This window comes from Ambystoma mexicanum, chromosome 1q (genome assembly GCF_040938575.1).
Source record: "Ambystoma mexicanum isolate Mex_15411 chromosome 1q, UKY_AmexF1_1, whole genome shotgun sequence".
Taxonomy (NCBI): Eukaryota; Metazoa; Chordata; class Amphibia; order Caudata; family Ambystomatidae; genus Ambystoma; species Ambystoma mexicanum.
In genome coordinates, this window is record NC_090922.1 from 933,171,728 (window position 1) to 933,193,838 (window position 22,111).

The 22,111-nt window shown below is 50.3% G+C and overlaps 1 protein-coding gene across 2 annotated transcripts in view; it reads left to right on the forward strand.

Annotated features, from left to right (window-relative positions):
• The window catches only part of SASS6 (SAS-6 centriolar assembly protein), a 1,114,399-nt gene that overhangs the window by 532,171 nt on the left and 560,117 nt on the right, over positions 1–22,111 (forward strand). For both annotated transcript variants that reach the window (XM_069641586.1, XM_069641587.1), the window contains exon 8: positions 501–692. In XM_069641586.1, coding sequence (XP_069497687.1) covers positions 501–692 — 192 coding nt within the window. The remainder of the gene's footprint in view (positions 1–500; positions 693–22,111) is intronic.

The following is a 22,111-nucleotide window of genomic DNA, read 5'->3' on the forward strand; positions in this document are numbered from 1 at the left end:
CCCAGATAGTTTGTCTAGACATTATAAGTTTGCCAGACTAGGGTGGCTTTTGTGTATCTGTACAAAGGGCTGATTCTGAACTCTGCCTTGACACCCAGTTAGGGGTTGTTAGCAAAGTGGATGCTGGATAGTTCCCGGGTTATAGTTGTTATGGTTCAGTGTTGGAAGTTTAGCTATATCATTCTTTCCGATGGTTTGTAGTTGGAAGAAGCAGTTTCTTATTGAAGAGTAAGAGCTGAACTTTTCTTTTTATAGTCACAATGGGCCATGGGGATTGCCATTTCTTCAGAGCAAGGGATCAATGTGCAGTCTGTTGTAGTGGGGCACCAAAACGTAAGTTCCCGTTTGATTGGGGTTGTTTTGTTTATTTCTTTCTGTCATCTAAAAGTTAGTATGTGAACATTATTGAACTCTCGATTAAGATTGGAGAAACCAGACCCTATTCTTTTCGAAAAGTAATGTTTTATTAATCTTATTTCTGGGTTATCCCTTTTATGTAGGTTCATGCTCAGTGGCAACAGCAAAGTGACCAACAGAGAAAGGAACTAGAAAATATACATCATAAAAGCATCCAACAGCTGCAGAACCGACTGACTGAGCTGGAACTTTCCAACAAGGAATTAACAGAAAGGCGATACAAAGCAGACTCCACAATCCGGGAACTCAAAGCAAAGCTTTTGGGGATTGATGACGTGAGAATTTTAAATATTGTATTCATTGTTTTACCTTTTTGTTTTATATTTTGAATTTTAAAACTCGTATTGCAATAATATGGCATACACTGCATGTACTTTCAAAGTGATTCCGTTTATTTCAACAGTCACTTACTTTAGAGCACATTGATGTGACCAGAGCAGGGCACTCTGTGAATTGGTGTGGTAACATGGCAGGTGATGATAAAAAGGGAGTTAACCAGCTAGAAACACTTATTTGTTATAAGCGCTACAGATTAACACCCTTGTATTGATGCACTATGACACGCTTCATTACACTGCCGCAACATGGGACACTATAAAATGCCCACTCTAAGGTTTTCCACCTTTTTAACTAACGAGACTCCTCAAAGTGAGTGGGTATACCTCAAAAACGTTTATACATTAAACATTTTTTATCACAGATGCAGCACAGAATCGGCGTTTTTTTTTTTTTTTTTAAGTTTCTTTATTGGTATTTTCAAGAAAAAAGAACATAATCAATCCTATCAACTCACCCCTCCCCATCCTCCTTGGAGCACAAAGATAGTTGAATAAGATGGAGTTCGTCTGTATCGCTAACAATGAGGGGTAGGTTTGGATGCCTTGACCCCGTCAATGTATGACCAAAACCTGTATGTTCTGTAGGTACCACTGTTGCACATAATCGCTTTTCAAAAAGGAGAGCACGTCTCCCCAGTTTTTATGAAACTTTGCAGAATCCCCTTGAATCATATATGTGATCCATTCTAAGGCCAGAATGTCCCAAATGTTCCATAGCCAGCTAATTTGCGAAGGTGAATCCTTTTGCTTCCAATGTTTTTCAATGACCTGCCAGGCCGCTATAAGTAATGTTGTGAGAGCTCTCATCTGCGGCTTTGGGGTGTGTTGTTGCTCCAGACCAACCAGGCCACCCAATTTCTCCCCTAACGTAAGGGGACATATTTCTGGGGCTATCTCCTGCAAGGACCCACCAACTACACCCCCCCCTCCTCCCCACCGGCAGCCTCTTCAACATCCCCCTGATGTGGATTAGAATTTTTTTTAAAGTTTGCTGGGGGTCTTATGCCATTTAAGCATCATTTTGTACCATGCCTCCCCAGTTTGCAGGGACCTAGTTATCCTTGGGATGTTCCTCCAAAGGCCCTCCCAGGACCCACCCGAGATCACTCCTCCGAACGTGCACTTCCAAGCTAGCTGATTGGACCACTTCTTTCTATCTGCGCACTCTAGGAGAATAGTGTATAGATCCGCAATCAGGTGCTTATACCCCGAGTGCGTTGTCATAAAGGACTCAAATTTAGTTAGAGGCCTGGTTGCTGCCTGCCTAATCTCCTTCTGACACAGCCAATGCCTCAGCTGGATATATGCACACCTATCTTTCTCTGAGAGCCCGACCTGCGTCTTACAATCTTCAAAGGTTGCATTTTCCCCCACCCACACCATGTCATGGATCTTCCCGCACCCACTCTCCTTCCACCACCTGAACAACCTTCTTTCCATTCCTTCCTTCCTCATTGAACATGAGGGTAAATGGGGAGGGGATAGTGGACAGTTGTCCCTTTTCTTAGCCATCTGTCCCAGGCATTGCACATAACCCGGAGTACCCTACTCTGCCTTGCACTGGGGGGCCTGTCCATCCCCTGCAGCCACAATAAACCATCCAGGGGACACCCTGCTACCGCTCTGTCGATCCAGGCCCAAATTGTATCTGTTACCCGAGAAACATTCCTGCACTACTCTTAATTGAGCAGCCTCGTAGTACCTAAATAGGTTGGGCAGCCCCAAACCCCCCCTTCTCTCTTGGAGACATCAGGAGTTCCAGCGGTATCCTCTGGCGTTTCCCTGGCCAAATAAATCTAGAGATTATTGAATTTATCCTGAAAAATCCCATTAGGACCGCAATAGGGAGGGATCGGAACTTGAATAAAAGCCTAAGGTGGGTCCACATCTTTATCATGTTTATGCGTCCCAGCCACGATATTCGCAGCAGAGACCACTTGGCCAGGTCTGCACGCGTCATTTGGATTAGGTCCGGGAAGTTTGCCTTCTACAGCGCTGTGTATCTACTGGTTAATTTGATCCCTAGTTATGTTACACTATCTTCTGCAGGGCGAAAGAGTGAACACCTATGAAGGGTGGAAGCCATCTCCCCGGGGAGGCCTATCTCTAGCTGTTCAGATTTGCCAATTTTTTCTTTCAACCCAGATATCCCTTCTTGCTCCCTCAGCATCTCGACTAGGATCGGAATGGAGCAGACTGGCTCTGTCAGCTTCATGAGCATGTCGTCCACCTAGGCGGCCAGTGTTGGGGAGAATTCTCATAAATGGTTGATTTACCTTACCTAGTGAGTCCCCCAGCAGCTTTGCTGGATGTCTAGGACTTATTTTGTTCACCTGCTAAGTGTGAGCCTTTTTTTCACACTCTTACATGTGTTTTGCTATGTGTATTTCTACTTTCTGTGTGATCGTGGGCACTGGAGCCTCACCTACTCCATGTGCACCACTTTTTGTGTGTTACACAGCACCTTCAGTGCAGTGACACAGGGTTGTCTTTGAGACTTCCCACTGACTCCATTTTCCTGGGGCTGACTACTGTCCCCCAGAAACAGGTAAAGTTGCCATTGACTTTATATAGTCACTTTAAACCACAGACCCAGTACACCCCATCTTACATGGAGTATTGGAAAGGGTTAACTCTTATCCCTTGTTGTCTGTGCCTCTTGGAGCCTTGTTTTGCTCCCTTAACATTAAGACTTGGCTAGTGACAGTGGTATCTACCCTAGCTTTTCTACCGCGATTATCTTATATAAACGTGGTAATGTTTTAGGCTATTATATTAGCCTCGAACATAAACCCGCTTGACCAAATAAATTTTATTTTGGTTCCGGCTGGGTTTATTCGCCATTTCTTTTTGTTAGTCTTTCTCGTGTTTTTCTCTGCGCGCCAAACCAGGATTGGCTCTTTTGTTCGCTGTCTTTTCGCGGGCTTCTGCACAGAAGCCCTCCTTAAGGCGCCTGATAGTCTAGGTAGGCAGGATGTGAGGAGGGATATTCGGACCCCTGCCATGGGTTCCCGTGGTAACCCAAGTCGCACTCTTGTCTGATTGGCTAATGGGACTGGCCTTGCCAGGCCAGCCAACCTGCTGTGTGATTGACAGCTAGGCTGTATGAATAGAGGAAAACTGCATAAAAAGCAGGTCTCTGGGACTGGAAGAGCAGAATCGCCACTGGAACGAAAGGACAAACGAGGAACTGGAAGAAGAGGACCCCTACCACGACTGAACTGCCCGGTGAAGCCCTGCTTCAGGTCCGAATCGCCAGAATCCGACGACAGAGAAGATCCTCCAGGAAACTTGAACTACAAGCCAGGATCCCTCCTCTAGTCGAATTCGCTGTAGAGAGCTACAGTTGGCCGGATAGCCAGGAAGGTCGGACCCTGCTTGGGTTTTAAGGAGCGCACCTTTTATTCGTTGTTTTGCTCTGCTGCTGGTTTCTTCCCTGGGTGGCGCAGGACCCTCCAGTATTCCTACTTTGTCAGTCCGACAGTCGCTTCAGGAACCGTGAGCCTGCAGGAACCACCTGGAACGTCCGCCTCAGCTACAGCTTCCTCTCCGTTTCAAGGTTCTGTGCAAATCTGGTTGTCCGTTTCGTTCAACCGCGGTGAACCCGAGGGCTTGTCCTTCTCTTCTCTTAACTTTTCTACCAACCAACCTTGTCCGGAATCTGTGCCAGGAATTTTACAGCGAACTACCCTGAACTGTTTGATCTTGAGCAAAAGACTTTTGACCCATTGACTTTGGCCCTAAGCCTTTTCTAGCTAATCTCCTCACTGTAGTCTCTCTGGTTCAATTCCCCCGAGTACTTACCTGTTGGTTTTGCCTAATTTCTAAGAACGTTGTCTTTCCCTCCTTTTTAAATTGCTGTAGTGCCATTTTGCTCCCACTTCATTTTGTGAGCTTAACTTGTCTGGAATTTAAGGGAGGTGGTGTGGTGTTTTTATGATTGTGATTTTTGACTTGCTTAGAATAGTAAAATGTTATACAACTGTTGAGTAAATAAATATATATTCTTTTACTTAGAAACCTTGAGTCAGTGTCTGCCTGAATCATGGTAATTGCTGTCCTTTGTGCAACTATTTGTACTGCTCACTTACTCTTGAGAGAAGTCTGGCTGTTCCGCTACTGCTACCACTATAACTGTGTAGTACAGGCTTGTACCAAAGGTGATAATGGTACTGTCACTTGTAGTCTTAATTGTGTGTAGTGTTCCCAAAGGGTACTGCATATAATTCTGCCTAACAGCCGTTTTTTGTCTCCCCTCCAAATGGGACGCCTTTGATTTCTTGGGTTTGCCTGATTGCGGCCAGCATGGGTTCAAGATATGTATAAATGGGGGGAAAGCAGACATCCCTGTCTAGTTCCTAGCTCTGTTCTTATAGTATCAGAAATCTGTGCGTTCAATGCCAACCTGATGGAGGGGTCTCTATAATTTGCCTCTACCATTTGTATATATTCTGGACTGAATCCCATCCGCTCCATCACTTGGAATAAATAGGACCACTCAACCCTATAAAACGCTTTTTCAGCGTCGAGAGAGATCAGGGTGGCTGGTAGTCGTTTCCTTCTAGTTTCTCTAAGGGGTGGCTCACCCTTCTTGTATTGTCCCACGTTTTTCTCCCAGGGATAAAACCTGATTGATCTAGCCCAATGACTCCGGGCAGTACTCCTTTAACTCTTTCTGCTAGAATTGCCTTATAGATTTTCACATCGGTGTTTAGTAGTGCAGTGGGCCTGTAAGATACACAGTTAGTGGGATCCTCGTTGGGTTTTTCGAACAGCACTAGCTGTGCTTCGGTCATAGTGCGTGTCACCCCCTCCACCTCACGGAATGAATTGTGTAGTCTTGTAAGGAAATGTTTGAACTCGTCTCAATATGTTTTATAAAAATTCCCTGAGTAGCTGTCGGGTCAGGTGCTTTGTTGAGTGGGAGGTTCTTTCTCATCCTTTCCACCTCCTCCATGATTTCCCTGTCCAGATACCCCCTACTCTCCTCTGTTATCTTGGTAAGCTTCACCCTATCTAAGAAGGCCTTTATCCTAGACTAATTTGGGTGTTCCGAAGATTACAGTTGTTTGTAGTATGTGGCGAATGCCTCAACTATCATCTGATTCAGTGGTTATGGACCCATCTGGTTGCTTGATTTCCCCCCCCGCCCAACATGGCGTTACCCCATCTGTTGTTTTAACAACCTTGCAAGCATCCTATCTGCTTTGTTGGCTCTGATCTAGTAGCGCTGCTTAAAACTCAACGGGGCTTGCTCCGTACTGACGGATCTGAACAAGCTCTCTCTGAGCTTCTTTCACTCTGCTGGTCTGCTCCCGATCCCTACCCACTGCTAATTCCTTCTGGTCCTCCCCCAAGTCTGCCTCCAGGTCCTTTTCCAGTCTGTCCTTCTGTTTCCGTCTAGCCGTCCGAGAGATCAGCTGCCCCTTTAATACAGCTTAAAAGACATCCCAAACTGAACCAAGGCAGACTCACTGCACGCCGTTTAGCGTGAAATAGTCTGTGATTTTGTCCCTCACCGCTTCCTGTAGGACTCTCTGAGCATTTCGCTTGGGAATCTCCAGGACCATAATGGGCTATTAGGTTTGAGTTCCCCAAGATAGATCCTCATAGGTTCGTGATCGGATAGGGCAATCGGGTCAACCTTGATATCTACCAGGGCTCCCAGGATTCCAGTGGAGCCCCATGCGTAATCAATTCTGGAGAATCTTTGATGTACATGGGAGTAGCAGGTGTACCCCGATTCCTGCACTTTTTTCTCACACTGAAGGTCTATCACTCCCATAACTGCCAATCGATCTCTTACTGCTTTAGATGGGTGTTGTCCTTTATTTGTTCCCCGGCTGTTCCTAGCTCCTTCGGCTCCCAAGCCATGTTGAAATCCCCTGTAAGTATGGCCTCTCTTTCCGCAAATCTTTCTAGTTTCCCTAGTGTATGGAGTTAGAACCCGTCCTGGCCCGAGTTAGGGGCGTAAATGGTGCCTATCGTAAACACTTTCCTCTCCATCAGGACGTGCAGGAATATAAATCTGCCATTTTGGACCACTGCTGTTTTCAGCACTTTTGCCACCTGGGAATCCTTCAATCCCACTAGCACCCCTGCTGTCTTATTCCATGTGTTCGCCTGGTAGAGCTGGCAAAATTGCTGTATATGCCATCCCATTTCTTAATGTTTCCTGTGACATTATTATGTCCGCTCCACCCCTCTTTATTTGTTGCGTCACTGTTAGGCAGAATCCAGTGAAGTTCCCTTGGGGAGCACTACACCAGATTAGGACTACAGATGAGAGCAATAAATCCCCTTTGGTATCAGTCTGTACCACAAAGATTTAGTTGGTAGCTGTGGCTGAGCAGTCAGACTTATCTCAAGAGGGAGATGAGCAGTATTCAGGGTTTACACAATAGGTCTACTGTACTATGGAACAAGGAAACACTGAACAAAGTTTGTATTTAAAAAGTAGTTATATTTATTTTATACACTTCTAATAAAACACATGTATCACAGTCCTCAAGCAAGTTAAATTAAGTCAAAAGAAAAATAGACACACTCCCAAGTTGAATTGTAGACCAAGTGAACCAGAGTGGAAAATGAGCAAAACGGCACAGTGAAACCTACACACAAGGGATCCTCTAACAATTCCTCACAAGGGAGGGAAAACGCAAGTTATATAGAAATGGTTTCTTATACACCCTAGCAACACTTCACATCAGTTTGTGAACCAGTTCAGCAGGACAGTGCATCAGTATAGGCAATACTTAAAATGAAAACTGAGCAAAATGGCATTTCACAATGTTTAAGACTGGGAAGGAAGGGGTAGTTAAAAGAAATAGCTGCACCACACAGTTCTCGGTGAGAATCAATCTAAAGAAAGCAGATCTAACAAATGTGACTAGAGTCAGTAGGGCTGTGCCAGAGTCAGTGGTACAGGGCAAGGGCCCAGGAGCAAAAATGTTCTTGTAGCTGCAGTCAAGTCTTTGGTTAACAAAGTTGAAAAGGTGGTTGCAGACGTTGAAAAGACAATGTTAAGGGAGAGGGGTGGCCAACCCAACAGGTAGGTAAAGGATTTAAAAGACCTTTAGTGCTACCGCGAAGAAAGGGCGGCCTGGGGGAACAATGTACCTTAAAATGAAGAAGTGGCTCCTGCGGTTGTTCCTGGTAGTTCCTGCAGTTCGGGGGATCCAGCAGCGGAAGAGATGCTCTCGTCGTGGAGGAAGGTTCGAGTTACTGCACTACCCTGGGATGAAACCAGCCGCGGTGCTGCCCGACGAATAAAAGGTACGCTCCTTTAAATCGCGGTCTGGGTGGACTGGTGCCTGGCTATCCGGCCTCCGAGTACAGGGTACGGGAGATTCGACCAAGGCAGGTCCGGGAAGGCGATTGGCAAACTGGTTGGCCCCACCAGCTCAAGGGAAGAAGGCTCTTGCAGATGAAGATCGTCTCTCGTCGTGTGGAGAAAAGTGGTGAGACGCTGCAGCAGGGCTTCACCGGTGGTTCAGTCGTTGCAGATGTCTTTGCAACTAAGAAGCCGAAGAGGAGAGAAGCCAGTGGCGACGTCTTGCTCTTCCAGTCCTCGGGACCCTGCTTTTATGCAAAAAGATCCCCATTCATACAGCCTAGCTGTCACTCACACAGTGGAGTGGTCACCATGGTGGGAGACCCTCCAGCCTATCAGGATAGAGTGCGACATGGGTTGCTGAGGCAACCCTGTCCAGGGGTCCTACTCCCCCTCCCACACAATGGACCCACCCCAGACTCAGTGGCGCCGAAAGGAGGGCTTCTCGGCAGAAGCCCGCCAAAAGGACGAACAAAGGATCACCGAACTGGGTTAGGAGTTTAGAGAAAGACACGAGAAAGAAGTTATATTAAAGTTCTGGCAAATAAAACCTACCAGAGCAAAGTTAATATTAAAGTGCACCGGCGGTATGTTAGAGGCTGTCAGAAAATGTGGTAGCCTCGAACAATGGGAAAATCCCATAGGGAAATATTTGCGGTCGAATATTTATGGTAGTAACCACTGCCACCAGCCAGAAACTTTTGGGAGAGGTACTGTAGGGTACACGCTCGAAAATGAACACAGGGGAAAAACTATTAACCCCTTCCAGTACCTCCATAGTAAGATGGGTTGTACTGGTTTAGTTCATAGGATTTGACTAGTAAAGTCAATGGGGACTTTACATGCCCTGGGAGACAGTCGGTCCCAGGGGGATGGAGTCTGTTTTTGGGGGTCGCTACAACACCCCTGTGTCACTGCACTGAGGGTGCTGGGTAACACATGTGAATAAAGATGGTTCCTATGGGGTTGAGAAAGATCCTATGGGGTTGAGAAAGATCCCATAGGCATTAAACACAAAAATAGCCTAGAACACACATAGCAAAAATGCCTAAGAGTGGGGAAAAAAGAGTCTCGCTCTTAGCAGGTAAAAAGAACCAAACCCTTCAAATCCAGCAAAGCTGCTGGGGGACACTATAGGTAAGGGAAATTAGCCATTGAATGAGGATTCTCCCTAACAGTCACCTTTTTCTTCTTTACTGGGGTGTTCAATAACATTAACAGTGGTTTCATTGATGTGGTTTCTACTACTACGCCTTAAAACCTTTATCGGATCTGTCCCCTCTTGTAGTATCAAACTCTGGCTTTGTGGCTCCCGCCTGCCCTCCCCACCCCCAACGTCTGGGTTGGGCTCTGTTTCGAAGAACGCCACCCTGATAGGTGGAGCCCAGCCCACATTTCCACCCGGACCTTTCTGGGTACGTCAACCATCTGGATATTCCAAGCGGTGCCTCACTCCTTCCGGGCCCAGGTCAGCTTAAGTCTGTGTCAGATTTTTACCGCATGTTCAAGTGTTGAGAGTCCTCGTGCTTAGCTCACGAGCTTTACTGCGTATTTTCAAAGAGTTTACTCTTATTTTTTTCGGTCAAATCGAGCCTCAAGCTCCACAGATTCATCTTCCGATCAACGGGACCAGTTTCTGAAATCTCTACACCTCTCGAGGACAAATTCTCGTTGAATTTCACTTCTTGGAGGATTCCAGAAGATCTTGGAGGCCTACCCCTCGTGGTCATGGCCGAAGACAAGGGAGACTCGACACCTCTGTTTAGGATCCACCCAGTATGTGGACTACAGAACGTCTTCAAAGAGGAGGGCACTCACGGTGCCTCTACTGCCTACACGCAGATAAATCGCACGCCGAGGAGGCCTGTGCGTTCTGCAAGGACATGTCCTCACGTACTATGAAGGACCGCCACAAGCGACTCGCTGACTGGCTGGAGTCGAAGAGCCCGGCGGCAGGTGAGCCCCGGCAAAGTACTTCTCTGAAGAGAAAATCTGAGCGGTCTTCTAAGACCTTTGAGGGCACTCTGGCGACAGGGGCCCAAAATAAGGCAAAGCACTGTGAGTCCGCGGGCACCGGGAGCGATGTTGGTACGGGCTCCTCGGCTGCCAGGCCGGGCGCGATAACACTGACTCCGTCAATCACGAGCCAACGCTCCGGCTCGATGAAAAGGAAATCGGACAACTCGGGTAAGCTTCTGGAGAAGACCGGTTCAGTTCCGACGGAGAAAGCCAAGAGGGAGAGAGGCAGTGGCCCTCCCCCCACGGTGAAGGCCTCAGCCACGCTTAAGGTACGAAGGCCCAGATTCAAAAGGCTAAGGCTTCGATTGAGGGAGTGGTGGCGTCCCTGGCGAAGACAGCGGAGGCGGCTCCAGTGAAAACGACCCTCAAGCCTACAGTTTCCCTGCCCAGCCAGAGGGAGTAGTCTTTTACGCCCATCGATAAGACCCCTCTGAAGCCCCTGGGTGAGAAAAGGGGGGGGCACGATAGTACTACCGGACTCGGATATCTCCTCCGAGGATGAGCTTTCAGGGCTCAGGACTGTTCTTGACAAGCGATTCGCCGAGTTCCGAGCCTACGGGAAGGACCACGACGAGACGGACGTGGAAAGCGACAGGGGAGACAGCGAGGAATGGCAGATCGATGAAGAGCCGGAGGACTCTACACCGCTTCCGACGCTACCGTCGCAACCGCTGCCTCCACCGGCCGACAGGTTGGAGGACATCTTGTTAGCCTTGCACACGCTGTGCACAGAAATAAGGACAAGGTTGCCCTTGCCTCCGGCGGACAACCTGGCGGCGCCTGGATCGTCGGAGAGCCCACCATCCAAGCGAAGGCAGATCCATCCTCCCCCCGCCCTTCAATCCTTCACCTCCATCCCCTCCACCGAGGGACGAGACGGGGACAGAGATGGCGGGGACGGGCAACGGTGCAACGGATCTCCCGTCGCCCCCTCCTTGGTCTTCCCTGCCCAACGAAATTGGCTTGTTTCACGCCTTGATCGCCAGGGCCTCGGAGCTCTTCCAGCTATGCCTCAAAGTGCAAATGAAGGAGGGATTCCTTTATCAAAGACGAGAGGCCAAGAGGAAGACTGTACTCTCAGTCCTGCTGTTGGACGACATCTGGGACGAGGGACTGTCCCTAATGAAAAACCCATCCACGGCCCCTGCAAAAAGAGGACCGGTACGAGAAGTAGTACCGGGTCCCAGACTCCGCTCCTATGTGCCTCAGTGCCCAGCCGTCCCTGGACTCTGATGTCTCCACGGCTGCCGAGAAGAAATCGGCAGGGGAGATGGCATCGACTTCCACTTCCCCGCAATAAGGCGAGGACGCCATGGGACGTCAGGTCATCTCATCAGCAGCGACGTCCATTAAGGCAGCTAACGCTCTCGCTATCGTGGCCCGCTACGATATGGAGCTGTGGTTTAAAATCGCCCCCCTCCTGGACTTCTTTTCGGACGACAAGATTGCAGAGGCCCTCGAAATCCTGAAAGAGGGCGAGGTGGCTTCTGACCATGCCATCACGGTAACCGCGGACATCGCCAACACCGGTTTTCGCCAGATGGGCAACAGCGTTTGCCTTCGCTGGTGCGGTTGGCTCAGGGCCACCGATTTCCGTCAGGTCGTACAGACGAGGGTACTGGACATACCCTTCGACGGGAACAACCTGTTCTGCAAGGCAGTGGACGAGTCACTGCAGGCCATGAAGGCGGACACAGACGGCCTGCTCCATCAGCGACGGCCGTCCTTTCGGATCACCGGAGACAAGTCTCAAAGTGCCTCCAAAGGATTCAGCGGCAGCTCTTCGTCGTACCGTCAGGCGGCCCATTCTTCGTCATCGCCGCCAGGGGGCCCAAGGTGGCCACACCTCGGCGAAGCAGGACTGAACTGGCCGGGCCCCCACCCGAGCACCCTGGTGGGAGGCCTGCTGGCAAACTTTGTCGGCGTGTGGAAATCCATCTCCACCGACCGTTTGGTGCTGGATGCCCTGGCCCACAGACACACTCTGGAGTTCCAAAGGAAGTGTCCTCACTTTCTACCAGTGGCCAGGAAAGAAAACATCATTTCACAGCTACTTCTGGAGGTACGAGCGATGCTGGAAAAGGGCGCGATAGAGCTTGTCCCGAAGAGGCTCTGGGGCTCCGAGTATACTTGTGGTACTTCCTCCTCGTCCGAAAGAAGACCGGCGGCTGGAAGCCCATTCTAGATCTCCGCCGCCTCAACAAATACATAAAATTCCAGAAATTCTGGATGGTCACCCTTCAGCACGTGCTGGGACAGCTGGAAGAAGGGGCCTTCCTGTCGTCACTGAACCTGGAGGATGCATACTTCCACATCCCCATATACAAGGGACATCGAAAACGTCTGCGCTTCGTGGTCCAAGGGCAGCTCTATCAGTTCAAGGCACTGCCCTTCGGTTTTGAAGTCGGCACCAAGGGTCTTCAGCAAGTGCCTGGCGCCGGTGGCTGCGTGGCTGCGCCTGCAGGGGATCCACGTCTACCCCGAACTGGACGATTGGCTCATCTGGGCGAAGTCAAGGGAACTCCCCGTCGACCACAGAGCGAGGACTGTCCGCCTGCTCACGGAACTGGGGTTCTCGATAAACTATGCAAAGTCCTGCTTGGTGTCATCGCAGGACGCTCTGTTCCTGGGAGCCAGGCTCAACACAGTGGCGCTGCTGGCTTCCCATCGGAGTAGAGGATAAAGGCCATCCTGGGCAAGGTACAATGGCTGTTGACCATGGAAGTTGCCAGGGTGAGGTCGATCAAGTCCCTGCTCGGCATGATGTCGTCATGCATCTACCCAGCAGATCAGGAAATGGTGACAACAGATGCCTCCCTGGAGGCATTGGGCGCGCACACCGGAGATCTCCACGCAAGAGGCCTTTGGCTCCCGGAGGAGAGGGCCCTGCACATCAATGTCCTGGAGCTCCGGGCCATATTCTGGGCTTTCAGGTTCTTCCTTCCGTCCCTCAAGGGCAAGGTGAAACGGGTCTTCACAGACAACACCACCACGATGTTCTACATCCGGAAGCAGTGGGGGGCACCAGATCCCCGGCTCTCTCCAAGATCTGTGGCACTGGGCCGTCGCCCAAGGGATGTTCCTGGTACCCTTTCACCTGGGAGGAGTGAAGAACACCGACGCCGACTCAGCAGGGAGCTGCGCTTTTGCCACGGGTGGGAGCTTCGGCAAGATCAGGTAGATCTCTTATTCCGACGATGGGGCAATCCCCAGATCGATCTGTTCGCGACAGCGGCGAACACCAAGTGCCGGAGGTTCGCCAGCAGGTTTTCCCAGCCGGGGAACATGGGGGGATGCATTCTCCTTTTCCTGGGACAGCCTGTTCCTCTATGCATTCTTGCTGTTGCTTCTGCGACTCATCGGTTACTCGGACGGTCCCGGTGAAGGATGATCCTCGTCCCACCGGCTTGGCTGAGACAGATGTGGTTTGCGGACCTTCTGGATATGTCAGCGTCCCCTCCAGACAAGCTGCCGACGGACGCGGGTCTTCTCGCCAGGGAAGGAAGCGTGATCCTGCATCACAACCCAGGATCGCTGAACCGGCAGGCCTGGCTCCTGCAGCACTAGAGTTCGGAGGCTATGATTACCTGCAAGGAGGTACTTGCCAAGACCAGGGCTTCCTCGACTCTTAAGTGTTATGGACATAAATGGAAGAGGTTCTCTGTCTGGTGTCGTGCACAGAAGATCAACCTTCTACGGATTACGGCCCCTCAAGTGCTGCCGTACTTGCTGTCGCTGGCCAAGGCGGGGCTGGCGCATGCCTCGGTCAAAACTCATCTGGCAGCTATCTCCCGCTACACCAGACCTCCGGGGGGGTCGTCACTGTGGTCTCACCGCCTGGTGAAGGAGTTCATGAAAGGGCTGCTCGTTCCCACCGGTGAAGGCCCGGGCGTGGGAGCTCAACGTGGTGCTCACCAGGCTCATGGGTCCGCCATTTGAGCCTTTGCATTGGTGCCGCTGAAATTTCTATTGTGGAAGACAGCGTTTCTTGTGGCCATCACCTCCGCACGACGAGTGGGAGAGATTCAGGCCCTCTCCTGTAAGCCCCCGTACCTGACATTCCACGAGATGAGGGTAGTGCTGAGATCGCACCCCTCCTTCATGCCTCGGTTCCGATGGACTTCCATCTCCATGAGCCCTTGGTGTTGCTTGTTTTCTTCACGTCGTCTTTGACGCCGGCCGAGAGGACTTTGCACTCGCTGGATGTGGCTAGAGCGCTGAAGTTCTATGTGGACCGCACCAAGAGTTTTCAGAAGACATAACAGCTGTTTGGGAACTTTGGCCCTGTGAACCATGGGAAGGCCCTCTCCAAGGCTTCCATTTCCAGATGGCTCTCCGGCTGCACCATGCACTGTCACGGGTTGGCAAACCGACCGTTGCCTGGCTGTCCGAGAGCCCATTCGACCAGAGCGATCCCTGTTACTACGGCGTTCCGGTCTGGTGTGCCCCTGCTGGACATCTGCAGGGCTGCTACGTGGAGGTCGACGCACACCTTCACGAAATTCTACTGCGTCGACCGAGATTCCAGGGAGGAGTCCAGAGTCGGCCAAGCAGTGCTGCGCAACCTGTTCGCTTGAAGGTGAGCCTGGTGAGGAGGTAAGAGATGCTTAATGTTGAGTTGTTGAAATGCTTAATGTTGAGCCTTGCCACCTCCCGTGGTTGTGCATGTGTGTACTGCTATGTATTCTTGTATTCATGAGCATGTGAATCCATGCCAGACCCCATGCTGGAGAAGGAACAAGTTACTTACCTGTAACTGTTGTTCTCCAGCATGGGTCTGGCATGGATTCACATGCGAACCCTCCCTCCAACCCCTCCGCGGCTCTTCTCTTGGTCCTACTGCCACTTTACGTGCTACCAAATCTGAAGATGGGTGCCAGAGGGGCTTAGGTATAGGGCAGTCATTGGCTGGGGGCAGTATGACCCAGAGGCCAGTGATTGGTTATTAGTAGAAAAACAGTTCAGAAACTAAACTGAAACTGATTTTTTTCTTTACCGAGGATTCCCAGCCTGACGACAGGGAATATTCATGAGCATTTGAATCCATGCCAGACCCATACTGGAGAACAGTTACAGATAAGTAACTTGTTCCATCACCTCATTATGGCTGATCGCAAGCCTACGAAAAGGAGGACAAGCATGAGAAGTGCCTTTACTGCCTGTACCTTGACCATAAAATGGACACCACCTCCAAATGTGTGTCTTGCGAATGGATTGTCCTCCAACGCATTCCACATCTTTGACATGTAATGTCCACAGCTGTGCACTTCGGAAACTTTTTTGGCAGAGGGTGTCCTGCGTCGATGGCGTCGGATCCATGCCCCTCGAGGGCCTCCGCCAAGGACAACGTCATAGGATGTCATAAATAAAACGCACAGCGCCCGTAGCCTTAGTTCCGTTATTTCTGCGAACGTGTTAACTTCGTGAGACTCAGTGTTTCTTCATTGAAGAGGTCTTTCTCATCGACCCCTCCGACTCTGCGGTCCGGCTTCAAGACCTGCCGGGACTGCAAGTCTAAGATGTCGCTCACCGACCCCCACCGCATTTGTTTGTGGTGCCTGGGCGAGTCGCACAACACCAACGGCTGCTCGAAATGCCAGTCGCTGACTGCCAAGGCCTTGCGCACGGGGAAGCTCCAGGTAGGTAGGGGCTCTAAGCCCGTTAAATCCCGGACTTCCAAGTCCAAGGGGGTTTCCACGAACAACTCGAGGGGCGACACTCCGAGTCGGAAGAATTCCCGGGGATCTCGTTCCATGAGTGGTTCCCGCCCCTCGTCCCGGCACTCCAGGAAGCGCTGTCTTCCCCGTCCTCCTCGGAGGATGGTGCCTTGAGGAAGGTTTCATGCCCTACGAAGTCCTCGACTCTGGAGGAATGGGAGGCGTTTAAGAAATTCATGATGGCGATTTTTCAATCGCAGGACACGGGTCCGGTCGCGCTTTCTGACAAAGCCAGCCAGGATTGGTCTTGTTCCATGGCTCGCACGCCTTCATGCTCGGGTTCGCGATGCGACACTCATCGGGAGCCGGTCGTGGTCCCTTACGGACAAGGAATTGAAGGGTCGCAAGAGACGTGTCTCTAGGTCTTGGTCCTTGTCCCCAGCGAGACCGCAGCAACCTATTGATGGCTCGAGGCCTTGCCTTCGTATCAGCCCACAGCGCCATCGGCACCTGTCGATGTCGACGCCGAAGCCTTCCGCGATCACGATGTCGAGGTTGACGATGCTCTCGGTGTTGAAGCCTTCAACGCTATCGGCACCTTTGGGGATTTCTTTCTCTCAAGTTGCCTTTGGAGTACCCGGACATTGTGGATCCTCCAAGGAAGGCTACATCGAAGTCGGTGAGGCCGGTTTTGGCCTCGAGGCCCTCTTCTGTCCCCAGACCTGGGTTTCAACCCTCTCTGGATGACATTTTTGAAGAGGGGGAAAGGTCTGAGGTTGAGGAACCTGGTGACCTTGATGATCCAATTTTTTCTGGTGATAGTCAGTTGGAGGAGTTGAGGCAGACCCTCCATGATGCAAGTGGACTGGACACTTCCCCAGAAGTGGAGTTTGGTAGACCTGAGTCTGGGGCTCATGCAGAGTCTTATAGGAGACTCATGGCGTGAGTCTGAGTATTTGGGCTGGTGTAGTCCTCCGGAAGACTTTGTGCAGGATGATCTGACGGACATCTTGGATCAAGGTCCGTCCTCTGACCCTGTTTTGCCATTTCATTCTACCTTGCAGAAAAGGGTGGCAGCGGCTTGGCAGTCCCCGGAATCTCTTCCGGCTGTGAATAAAAATCTAACTAAGAAATACTGCCTTTCCGTTAGCGACCCCAGCTATTTATCTACTCACCCCACTCCTGAGTTTGGTGGTTCAGGCGGCTACGGCCACCTCGAGGCAGGTGGCGTACCATACCATACCATACCATCCCTCCGGAAAAGGACAAGCGCTTCGACGGTTGCGCCCAGAAGGTATTTTCTGCTGGGAGCATGGCCTTGAAATCGGCCAACTTCATGTGTGCCTTGGCAAGGTTTTCACACACTCTGTGGAATTGTTTCCTTGGCGGCTGAGGATATTCCCGAGGGAGAAAAAAGGGATGGTTTCCTTGCTCTCGTGCAAGACGGCAAGGATGCCATGTGTGAATCCCTTCAGTCGGATTCTCGATACGGCCGACAGTGTTAGACGATCCATGGCTGCGAGCACCGTGATACGCAGATTTGCGTGGTTGCAGAAGTCTGGGTTTGCTCCGGATGTGCAGGCCCGTCTTCTCAACATGTCCTTTGATGGTGCACATTTATTTGGCAGCAAGGCTGACGAGAGCCTTGAGAGGTTGCAGACCTCAAAAGCTACAGCGAAGTCTTTGAGCGCCGCTGTGCGTCAACCTCCGCCTTTTCGTCCTAGGGGACAGCAGTGGAGGGGGAGGTTCCTTTCGGTACTACTCCTCCTTTGATAGTACGAGAGGGATCGCCAATCAAAGGGGCAAGCAGAAAGGTACCAGTGGTGGACGGGGAAATCATGGTGCCAGAGCCGCTTCGGCAGTTGCCTCTTTGCCTTCAGCCACTGCCAAAGCTGCTTCCAAACAGTCATGAGGCCATGTCCCATGGTTTGCCGGTTGGGGGGCAGACTGTCTCAGCATATCGAAGAATGGCGGGCCATTACTTCAGATGCGTGGGTGTTGGATACCATAGCCCACGGCTACTGTCTTCCCTTCCTTCAGCGGCCTCACGACAATCACCGGGAAACTCTCTTTGAAGCTTCCGGAACCCTTCCTTGCGCAGGAAATTTTGTCCCTGCTGGAGAAAGTCGCTATAGAACTGGTGTCTGTAGCGGAGAGGAACAAGGGATGGTATTCCCCTTATTTTTTGATCCCAAAGAATGACGGGGGTTTGAGACCCATCATGGACTTGCGTTGGTTGAACAAACTCCTCGGGAAGGACAAGTTCAAGATGGTCACTCTTTCTCAAGTCCTCCAGGCCCTTCAACTTCAGGATTGGTTGGTGTCTCTGGACCTCAAGGATGCTTACTTCTATGTGTCGATCCATCCCGCGCACAGGAAGTACCTGAGGTTTGCGGCTGGCGACTCACACTTCAGTTTCGGGTCCTGCCGTTCGGATTGACTGTTAGGGAGAATTCTCATTCTATGGCTAATTTCCTTTAACTATAGTGTTCCCCAGCAGCTTTGCTGGATTTGAAGTTTTTTTTTTGTTCTCCTGCTAAGAGTGTGACTCTTTCCTACTCTTGGGCATGTTTGCTATGTGTGTTCTAGGCTATTTCTTGTGTTCAATGTCTATGGGGTTTATCTCACCCTCATAGGAACTATCTTTATCCACATGCGTTACACAGCACCCTCTGTGCAGTGCCACAAGGGGTGTCGTAGCGACCCCCAAACATGGACTCCATACCCTGGAACTGACTACTGTCTCCCAGGTCATGTAAAGTTCCCATTGACTTTACTAGTCAATCTTTATTAACAAAACCAGTACAACCCATATTACTATGGAGGTACTGGAAAGGGTTAATAGTTTTTCCCTTCTGTTTGTTTTCGAGAGGGTACCTGTTAGGCAGAATCCTGTGCAGAGCTCTTAGGGACCACTGCACACAATTAAGACTACAAGTTCACCTTTGGTACAAGCTTGTACTACTATGTTTAAAGTGGTAGCAGTAGCGGAGCAGCCAGGCTTATCTCAAGAGTATATGAGCAGTAGCAGGGATTACACAAAGGGACCACAATTGCTCTGACTCAAGCAAACACTGACTAAGGTTTCAGTTAAAAAATAGAAGTACATTTATTTTTAAACCATTTGTTATAAACACAACACTTCTATTAATTGAAAACCACATGTAAAATACACTACAACCAACCAATTCACTTGGTACAGTATAACTCAAGGTAAGTACCCTATGTTTTAACGGACCAGTGTTGTGACACAAAAGGCGTTTCCGGGAATACATATGCAATCACTTTTTGACAGTAATGACAGTTTGGTCTTACTAAAGATACGCCTACCCGCGGCAAGAAATGTTACCGGGGCAAAAACACACTTAGCACCTGAGTTAACCAGAGAGAGTTGGAAGCAAAAATCATGGGCAATACTTTTGTCAGGGCAGACAGAATCAGAGAACACTAGTTGACAGAAATTCAAAAGTCACTAGGCCGGAGCCAGTGTCAAGTGGAACCGGGTTCCTGTTGTAGAGGATCACACAGTCGGACAGTTCAAGATTCAACGTTGCCAGGAGTACTTAGATATTGTCAACAGAGGAAGCAAAAGTTTTAAGGAGGAGGGAAGATAAGGGCACGCCTTGGAGGAGGAGAAAAGGGATTCACCCTAGCTCCTCCAAGCAGAACACCGTACCTTTTTCAAGGAAGAAGCTGGTGCCACGGCAGTTGTTCCTGGTAGTTTCCTGCAGACCCATGGTTCCTGGAGCTTCGGCAAGAAGGACGTCTGGAGGGGTCTGCACTACGCACGGATGAAGCCAGCAGCAGCAACGGTGAATAAAAGGTGCGCTCTTCAGATGGCTATCCGGACCACTACAGCAGTGTGCAGCGATTTCGGCCAAGAAGAGGAACCTCTGGCTGTGGAAGATGAGCTGGTTGACCCTACCAAGCTCAAGGGAAGAAGACTCCGGACTGGTTCTTCTCTGGTCGTCGAAGGGTAGATAGCTCAGCACTGCAGCAGGGCTTCACCGGGACGGGATAGTTGCAGCAGCAGTCTTCTCCGCTTCTCATCAGTTCCTTGTAGTTCCAGTGGCGACTCTGACTTCCAGCCCAAGAGTCCTGCCTTTTATGCGAAAATCCCCCATTCACACAGCCTGGCTGTCAATCACGCAGCAGGGGGGTTGGCCAGCCCGGACAACCACCTCAGCCAATCATGGCAAAGTGTGACTTGGTTTTCCTAGGAGACCCTGTGCAGGGGGTGCCTACACCCCTCCCTCACATTCAGACAACCTAGACACCCAGGCGCCTAGAGAAGGGCTTCTTGGCAGAAGCCCGCCAAAAGACGGTGACGAAAGAAGGCAAACCTGGTTTGCCGCGCAAAGTAAAACACAAGAAGGACTTTAACAAAAAGAAATGGCGAATAAACCTGACCGGAGCCAAAAGAAAAAGTATTTGGTCAAACGGGTTTATGTTCGAGGCTAATATAATAGCCTAAAACAATACCACGTTTATATAGTATAAACACGGTAGAAAAGTTAGGGTAGATACCAATGCCACCAGCCAAATCTAATTGTTAAAAGAGCAAAACAAGGCTCTAGGAGGTACAGATAAAAAGGGCTAAGAAGTAACCCTTTCCAATACTCCATGTCAGATGTGGTGTACTGGATCTGTGGTTAAATGACTATGTAAAGTTAATGGCAACTTTACCCTTTTCTGGGGGACAGAGTCAGCCCCAGAAATGGAGTCGGTGGGAAGTCTAAAAGACAACCTTGTGTCACTGCACTGAAGGTGCTGTGTAACGCACAAAAGAAGGGGGGTACTGAAGTGGTGTACTCCAGAGCCCACAATCACAAAAACAGATGAAATACACATGGCAAAACATGGGTAAGAGTGGGGGAAAAGCTCACACTCTTACCAAGTGAAAAAAAAGAAATCCAGAAATCCAGCAAAGCTGCTAAGGGACTCACTAGGTAAGGGAAATTAGCCATTGAATGAGAATTCTCCCTAACAGTACCGTACAGACCCTCTCTCAAAAGTTTCTGGCTGGTGGCAGTGGTAACTACCAACAATATTCGACCGCAAATATTTCCCTATGGGATTTTCCCATTGTTCGAGGCTACCACATGTACTGACACCCTCTAACATATCGCCGGGTTATTTTTATATTAACTTTACTCCGGTAGGTTTTATTTGTCCCAACTTTTATATAAATTCTTTCTCTAAACTCCTAACCCAGATCGGGGATCCTTTGTTCGTCCTTTTGGTGTGCTTCTTCCAAGAAGCCCTCCTTTCGGCGTCACTTAGTCTGGGGTGGATCCATTGTGTGGGAGGGGGAGTAGGACCCCTGGACAGGGCTGCCTCAGCAACCCATGTCACACTCTGCCCCGATAGGCTGGAGGTTCTCCCGCCAGGATGACCACTCCACTGTGTGAGTGACAGCTAGACTGTATGAATGGGGATCGTTTTTGCATAAAAGCAGGGTCATGAGGACTGGTTAAGCAAGACGTCCCCACTGGAACTAAGAAGCCGAAGAGGAGAGAAGCCAAAGACATCTGCACCAACTGAACCACCAGTGAAGCCCTGCTGCAGCATCTCGCCACTTTTCTCCACACGACGAGAGAAGATCTTCATCTGTAAGAGCCTTCTTCCCTTGAGCTGGTGGTGCCAACCAGTTTGCCAATCGCCTACCAGGACCTGCCTTGGTCGAGCCAGTGTTCTGCACTCGTAGACCGGATAGCCAGGCACCCGTCCACCCGGACCGCGATTTAAAGGAGCGTACCTTTTTATCTCGTTTGGCAGCACCGCGGCTGGTTTCATCCCTGGGCAGTGGAGTAACTCGAACCTTCCTCCACGAAGAGAGTCTCTCTTCCTCTGCTGGATCTCCCGAACTGCAGGAACTGCCAGGAACAACCGCCACCGCAGGAGCCTCTTCTACATTTTAAGGTACTTTGTTCCGCCAGGCCTCCTTTTCGTTTGGTAGTGCTAAAGGTGTTTTAAATCCTTTACCTACCTGCTGGGTTGGCTGCCCCTATCATCTAACATTGTCTTTGCGTTGCTACTCGCTGAGGTGCTCGCAGTCTACGGCCCTACGGCAGTCTCTTTTTGCTTCCAGTCTGTTTTCCATTACAGGGGTTGGAGGAGTGACCAACACAGCCTTTTTAAACACATTTCAGCCATGGAGCTGCTCGCTGAGGTGCTAGCAGTGTACGGCGGTCCGCGGCCGCTCCACGGTCCACCTGAGATGCCGGCCGGCGAAACAAGCACCGAGGGGAACTGGCTTCGGAGTAAACGGACTCGGAGCAAAGACAGCGGCCTGTAGCGGCGGAGCCCCTTGAAGCCGGGGAGCCGTGCGAGAAAATCACCCTCCA